Source organism: Hetaerina americana, unplaced genomic scaffold (genome assembly GCF_022747635.1).
Source record: "Hetaerina americana unplaced genomic scaffold, ioHetAmer1.1.p SCAF_5, whole genome shotgun sequence".
In the NCBI taxonomy this organism is placed as follows: Eukaryota; Metazoa; Arthropoda; class Insecta; order Odonata; family Calopterygidae; genus Hetaerina; species Hetaerina americana.
This window is the reverse complement of record NW_027287095.1, coordinates 36513764-36522085: the sequence shown is the minus strand read 5'-3', so window position 1 is coordinate 36522085 and position 8322 is coordinate 36513764. Positions and strand designations below refer to the sequence as shown.

General features: G+C 34.8%; 1 protein-coding gene across 1 annotated transcript in view; it reads right to left on the bottom strand.

The window, feature by feature from the left end:
* Nucleotides 1-8322, bottom strand: part of LOC139694404 (cytochrome P450 6j1-like) — a 38155-nt gene continuing 29833 nt past the window's right edge. The window contains exons 3-5 of the mRNA XM_071592944.1: nucleotides 6612-6854; nucleotides 2704-2979; nucleotides 1-1147 (exon numbers count right to left, since the gene is read on the bottom strand). Of these exons, the coding sequence (XP_071449045.1) occupies nucleotides 981-1147; nucleotides 2704-2979; nucleotides 6612-6854 (686 nt within the window). The 3' untranslated portion in view covers nucleotides 1-980. The remainder of the gene's footprint in view (nucleotides 1148-2703; nucleotides 2980-6611; nucleotides 6855-8322) is intronic.

Below are 8322 nucleotides of genomic sequence, written 5' to 3'. Positions count from 1 at the left end.
TTTTGTGCTAACATGAAATTATTTAATTGGAATTTACAAAAAATATTATTATGATTATGGTAAGATTTTAATAGGGTTTTTAAGATTCTACATTTGGTGAGGTTAACCTATCTACTCTATGCCTGGAAATTCATATAAGGCCAATAGAGCACTTGTATAAAAATTGAAATTTGAACTTATGACACTTTTTCAAGTAGTGAGCATATTTTTTTCCCAATAATTCAGACCTGGAAATCGGGGTCACCTCATTTTGTAGATAAATTTACCCCAAGCTGCTTGTTTCATCTAACAACATTGCAATAGGTGTTCTGGCTGTATTTCTTATCACTTTGTATCATCCTTACATATATTTTATGCAAATGGTTAATGTTTTAGTTTTATTATCTTAGTAGATATATAACAATGTAAGTTAAATGGGGCATGGGAATACCACTGCACTCTCACCTCTAAGGTCATTTGAACTTCTTATTACATACACTTGCATCAGGATCAAAAAGAAATGTACAATGTGAAGAACAATACTGTTCTCAGTTTATATTGTTTAAATCCCGGTAGTCTCACAGAAAACTTTTAAGTGTGTCACCTTTCCAGTCTGAATTATCTGGTTAAGTTGAATGAAATGCAAAAGATTTGACTCAAGAATTGCAGGAGAGCAGTCTTATTTATGAATATTGATCAATTGCTATTATGCTAATTGGTGACTATGCATACTGTGATGTAATTTTCACATTTCAAGAAAAATTCTTAGCAATTATGAGTGGAAAGATTATTCGGGACTTAGGCAAGAACTTATTGCAATGAATTTATGACTATACGTTCATTGTTGTTGAAATTGTTATGCCTTCTTATGGTTGAAACCAGTTATATATCTGTTGAATGAAAATGCCTTGGATTGAAGTCTCATTGTACCACATCACTGATCATGTTTTGTAGACATTCAGTTCTTGTCAGTCACATGATGTTGATGCTGGATATCCCCTTTAATGTATTTTCTGCATTTGAATCCACAGGCCTCCTTTTGACATGGTGATAAAATAATGTGGATCTAAAGTAATTGGTCGTGGTGTGTTTTTATGAGGTATCAACTTAATTAATGGGAGTAGCCTTGCTATTGCTGCCTTTGCTTGTAAGAGGCCAAATCTGACTCCTGAAAAGAGAAACACAAAGTTAATAATGAATAATGATGGGTACCTATTTAAAGAGCCATATTTCATGCCAATGGTGATGATCCATTTTGAAATGTCATTTGAGTTACTAAGGATTTAAATCTGGCTCTCTCAAGTGATGCTCATACTAATTAACCTTGAATATAGATGTCTCCAAACAACCATGTTTTTAATGCATAGTTCGCATTAAGGATAAAAAGTTGACAACATATATCAATATTGCCAAGATAAGTGATAAATCAAAAGTTTATCCTGCACAACTCTTGACGAAATTTAAATCATAGGGTCATCCACTTGTAACTCAAGCATTTTCTACCATTGCCTTTGTACTAGATGATATAACTTAATAGATTTTACCCACACTTCACGCATCATATCAGTATTTTAGACTTCCTTGCCTAAGCTCCTGCATATCAGTGATTGAATTTAAAAAATACTTGTGACTCATGGCTACAAAAATGATGTGCCTTGAAGTAGTCTGATGGCCAAAAAGTATGATGATATAAAATAAGCCTTGGAGTAGTTTTAATTTTTAAATGAATATTTTACTTATGTTGTTAATATGAAGTTAAATCAGTGAAAATATAATATACATACCAGATATTCAATTTCAAGTGAAGAACTTAATCTCTACTGTATAGCCTTTGAGTATATTTGCATTATAGTTACTTATATTTACAACTCTTTATCCTGTGGCTGTACTAGACGATGTGAATCTTAAAAAAGAAATGTGATTTCTCATTCTCACCCCAATGACTGTGTTAAAATTTCATTTTTTTTACTTGCAATTTACATTATTATTTGTTAACTATAACATCACTGCATGTCTTTTTTTATTTTCACTAAGGAAAAAGTACAAAAGGTTTTTTTAAATTAATTATATTACAAATAAACTGTCTCTCTTCTTTAGGCTATTAGGATTCAATGGAAGCAATTATTTAAGAAGTGTTATTAGTTTAATGAATGATTCGTAGTCATCAGTAACTAATTTTTAACAGATTATAATTCTAGGATTTTGTGGCTGATAGGATTGGCATGTTTCATGTGTTCAGGATTTCCTTTTTATTCAATTTTGATGGTGGCACGAAATAGCATTGTCAGCTTTGTAGGTTTCTCTATTTTTTTTTAATGATCAGTTTTGGGCATAACATTTGACTTTATTTGAAGACTAAATATAATTATTCTCTAATTTTTCTCTTATCGTTTGATGAATTGAAATATTGTCCTGCATTGTATGTACTAAACTGTAATTTGCATTTGGATAAAAATATGATGGGAAAAAATTGCACAGGGCAAAGACTGAGTCATTAAAGCTTAATTGCTGTGGAATAATTAAAGGGGTCTTGAAAACTGAGATCATTGCCATTATGCCTGCACAAATAGCAGAATTTTTATATATAAAGTGCATTTGCGAGTCATTTATTGCATTTCACTTTTGTTCATTTTTTTCTCACTACTTGAAATTCCATTTTTTTGGACTTCTGTTTTCCATATTGTTCTAATATAGCTGTGTTTATTAATTTGTGTGTTTGCATACCTATGCATATTCTTGGACCCTCTCCGTAAGGGTAATATGTGAAGTGCCTCCTCTCCTTTATTGCTTCTTTAGAAAATCGATTTGGGTTGAATTCCTCTGCATCAGGGAAGTAGTCATTATCTCTTTGTATTCCATATACTGGTACTACAACTGGTATACCTTTGTCCAGCATCAATCCACCATCTTCACTGTTTTCATCAATAGGATTAGGTAGTTGGTATGATTTGGCACAAGACCGTGTCATGAAGGGGGCTGGTGGATAAAGCCGTAAAACCTCTGAAATAAAATGAAAATATTTGCCCTGATCATTATTCATTCTCCCCTCTATGTTATGAACTCATGTTACATGCTTTGTCCATACTTTCAGAAATACATTCTTCTATTGTACTATATAAATTACCAACAATTTACAAAGCACTCTAAAGGGTCTCAAATCCTGTGGCAAAAATACTAGTATACTACCTTGATAAAAAGTTCCCGGAATAACCACCGTGTGGCGCTCCCATCGTTCCGATTTGAGTTCTGTTTTTTTTGTTAAATTAATACATCTGTTGTTGATATTCCCTTTAAATCTTAGTGTCATAACTTGACATTTGCAAAAGTTACGGTCGGTTTTCGGTATGTCCATCAGTGCTTCCTGCGATTTTTCCATTACTTCCTCTCGGCTGCTAAAACGCGTTCCCCGTAATGGTTTTTTAACTCGATTGAACAGAAAGAAGTCACAGGGAGCCAAATCAGGTGAATTCGGTGGCTGTTGGATGGTATTTGTTGCTTTTTTCGTCAAAAAATTACGAATAATGATAGCACTGTGCGACGGTGCGTTATCATGGTGCAAAATCCACGAGTTTTCTGCCCACATTTCTGGTCTCTTTCGGCGAATTGCTTCACGCAAACGTCTCATAACGCCCAAATAATACTCTTTGTTTACTGTCTGGCCTTCTGGCAAAAATTCATGATGCACTACACCGTTGTAATCCATGAAAACCGTCAGCATTGCCTTCTTTTTTGACTGAAAACGACGTGGTTTTTTTGGTCTCGGCTCATTTGGTGAACGCCATTCACTTGCCTGATGTCTGGATTGCGTGTCGTACTCATAAACCCACGTCTCGTCTCCAGTAATGATCCTTTTGATGAATGTGGGATCGGATTCAGCCTCGCAAATCATGTCTTTTGCGACGTCAACACGGTCTCTTTTTTGCATGAAATTGAGGTCTTTTGGCACCAACTTTGCTGCTACACGACGGAAACCCAAATCATTAACCACAATGTCTTGGGCGGATCCATAGGCAATGTTCAAGTCCTCTGCTATTTCTCTGATGGTTAATTTGCGGTTTTTGACCAACATTTCTTTTACTTTATCAATTTTTTCACCGACTTTCGATGTCGATGGTCTGCCACTGCGTTCATCATCTTCGATTGACTCACGACCACTTCTGAACCGCTCGTGCCACTGGTAAACGACCGTTTTTTTTAGAGAATCGTTGCCGAAACACTTTTCCAACATTTCCAACGTCCGTGCGCCACTAAATCCATTTTTTACGCAAAATTTAATACAAGTTCGTTGTTGCAAATTTAAATCCATTTCTGCAATTGTAAAACATCGCCAACACACACAGAGATAGATGTACTCTTGGCTACGTAACTTTTGCAAATGTCAAGTTATGACACTAAGATTTAAAGGGAATATCAACAACAGATGTACCAATTTAACAAAAAAAACAGAACTCAAATCGGAACGATGGGAGCGCCACACGGTGGTTATTCCGGGAACTTTTTGATCAAGGTAGTATATGCATGCAAGCTCAAATTAAAAAAAATATTGATGTTAGCAATTTACTGATTAGTTCACTGGTCCATTCTCCATAAGAATCTTACTCATGGTATAATTTTATATTATATCCAGATCTCTGTTACATCAGTTGCAAAATTAAAATGAAACTTAAGCTGTTAGATTTTTCTCCCTGTTACAGTTATTCTGATGAGTTGTCACCGCATGCATGTTTCTGACATTATGTAAACTTATTTCAAAGCCCTTATGATTATGAGCCAGCTAGATAGATTTATGTAGCCAGCAGATTTCTAAAAGATCAGCTTACTCATTCAATTTATTTTTAAGTTTAACTGAAAATATGTCAATTTTACTCCAAAAAAGCTGGAGGAAAATCAGGATTATAGGTATTTTAGGGGAGATTCCCACACACTAATTGGACTTCATTGTAATCAAACTGACCCTAAAATCTTATTTTTCCAATACAAAGTTTAAATAGCTCTAAAAAGCTGTCCATCGAGACAATTGATGTTTTTCCTCATGTATTCCATTCTAAAGTGAAGTTTTAACTCGTAACATTGTATCAAGACTCATTAATACCCAAAAACTCATGATAAGATGTTCTTTTCTAAACTATATCTTCTGTATTTCATGGAATTCAAGAGGGGAAGCATTGTGGTCTATTTCATCATGAAACAATTTTTGAAACAGTCCTCCATTCAATATAGTACCTAGATACGGTGGAATTCATGAAGAAAAACCTTGTGGAAAATTTTTGTAGAATTCCTTGGAAATTGGATTATTAAATTTGTTATGGAATGACTGAATCCAAGATGTCAAAAGGATTACAAACTGGCTTATATAAGACAGCAGGTTAGTGAAATAGATAATGATAATATTAATTTGGGATGAACTTTGTCAATGCCATTATAAATTGAACAATGTCATCATTTACATGAAGATTTTTGTGAAAAGTACAAAAATATGTAAATTCGCATTCTAAGCAACCTGTAGGTACTTTATCAATTTTAGTCAAAGACTTAATTGTGGAAGTGTCAAGTTTCTTTTTTACCCTCATCATGAAGGAATTCCACAAAGTTAAACCTGAAGCTGTTATGTTTAGAGAAGAATTTCCCTATAAATATACTGAGAGTAAATAGTAGCGTAATTTTGAAAGATAAAATCCAAAATATTAATATTGCAAATGATGGATTCAGTAGAAACAACATTTTGAGGCCTTAGGACAAAAGTTGTTGCACATTTGACAAATTATGCTGGATTAAAAATAAAATTAACATGTCAATAAATTTTGCTATCAGCAAAGATCACCTACATGGTGACACCATATAAATTTGAAATCGTTATATTTTGGAAATTAGCTCGGTGTACAGTTTCTAGTACACATGTAGTCGATGGAATTTCTATTTATCCTGAAAGTTGTGTATACTGCTGTACGTCTGTGCCCTTGTCATTTTCTAATGACAGAACTTAGTTAAGGATACTATTTTCCATTCAAATATTTTCTTTATTTCCCTCATAGTCACCCATGATTGATAAGTTTTTCACATGCAAACCAACACTCTCCCGAATGTGATAGTTTGTATGAGCTAACCTCTATGTTGTATTTTTGCCAACAACCAGAATAAGTTCTTGAAATGGTGCACAGTGCTGAAAAATATGTTAGCATTTAATGACCCTGGTGGAGGGGTTTAATTGAAATATTATGGGCAAAATTATTTTCACCTTCAATTAATATCTACCTTTGCTGAAGGATTTTCACATTCATCTTCATTTTCTTTACTTGTCAGTGCTATCATTTGACAGCATTAAAATTAAAACCATTCATTTTATATATTTCTATAAAGCTTATTTTTTCATGTGCATATTCAATTTAGGAGAGATATATGAAATATGACTATAAGTTTGACCTCCAATGTTTATTTTGTATTACATGTTATTGATTTTCTATTATATTTTGGTGCTATCACTTCCTTTTATTTATTCAAGCAGGAGGGTTAATTTCTTTAAATCATTATGCCAAAATCTCCTCACCACAATTCACTAAATTGGTTTATCTTACTTAATTTTTTTGGAGGGAATGTTTAAGGACTTTAATTTTGTTAATAGTTACACCACTCACCTAACAACACCATGTCAAGGTATGTCATCTTCTGCAGTGCTGCAAAGGTCACAATTCCCTCATGATGTTCCAGCACTTCTATAACTTCCTTCCTCAATGTGCTCTGAACATCTGGGTAGTGAGCAAGTTCAAAAAATGCAAAGCTGAGCAAACTTGCAGTGGTCACTGTTCCATCACTCACAAAAGCCAATGCAACAGCCGTTATGTCATCCAGTTCATGTTGATTGTTTTTTAAATCAAGGGCTGGAATTTTTCCAAGAATGAGGAGAAAAATTGTTATTAAATTTGATCTTTTATGGAACATTTGATTTAATGATAGGAAAAACATGAAATCAACGTATTCAACTTGACAATTAATGCATTTGTTGCTAATGTGAGAATAATGAGAATAAGTTTTTAACTTGGAATGCTTAAGTTTGTTACTTTGTAATAAATTTTGGATTAAGTATTTTATTACCAGCCAAAGGATCTCAGCTTCAAATGTGAAATATGTCACTGGAACAAAATCTCTGTACAGCCATAACTTAACCCTAAGTGTGTCATTTTGTGGGTGGCAGAACTTTTTGGGAAAAAGAAATAGCCCTACTAGCCTAAATGTGGTTATTTTACATTCTTTAGGACATGTTGCCACATGAACTTTGCCCTACCTTCTTGACTAATATTCAAATGTATGAATACTTTAAAGTTACTCAAGATGATTCCGTTGCTTGATTTGACTTGTTATCAAAGGCAAGAGGTAGAAAGAAAGTGGATGCAAAGACGGAAAAGGTTCTTTATTTCATGGAATTCTTAAAATATATGGGTGCATTACTTTAACAGAACTATTATACGAAGGTCATCCGGAAAGTAGTACCCGTTCGTGCCGCATGAAGTGCTGACGACGCGAGTAGCCGCTGGACGAGGTCAGATAGCTTCAGTGGCTTGTCTGCCTTCTCTGAGCCAAGTTGCGTGACGCTAGCATTGCCTGTGTTGTTTCTGTGATTGTTTACAATGTTTAAAAAAATTGAGAACGCCGCCAGTTGTGAAGTGAGGGCAGTGATTAAATTCCTCAATGCAAGAAACGTTCGCCCATGTGATATTCATCGCCAATTAAAGGAGGTGTATGGAGACAATGTAATGGACGAGTCGTCTGTTCGGCGGTGGTGTCGCAACTTCAACATGGGGAGGGGGAACACACACGACGATGAGCGTTCGGGGAGACCGTCTGTCATTACAGACCAACTGGTGAGCTCAGTTGACGAATTCGTGAGGAACGATCGGCGCGTCACAATTGATGACATCTGTGAGCATTTTCCCAATGTTTCTCGAACAATTGTTCATGAAATTGTTAAACACCATCTGCATTATGCAAAAATTTGTGCAAGATGGGTCCCTCGCGTATCTCAATGAGCTGGCGGCGAAGGACTATGCAGCAGGAATACAGAAACTTGTCACACGTTATGACAAATGCCTTAATTTGCTTGGAGATTATGTTGAGAAGTAGTTTAAAGTATCCTCTTTCAAATAAAATTTTTTATGTTTGTTAATATTTACTTTTGTGTCTTTATTTCACGAACGGGTACTACTTTCCGGATGACCCTCGTAGTTAGAGGTATTGTAGTCCAGTGGTTAGAATGCTGGGCTGTGGGCCTGGGTTTGATTCCAGTGGATGCCACTGGATATCCTCAGCATCCCCCAATTGGTTAAGGTCTACTCATACTTTTCGAATCAA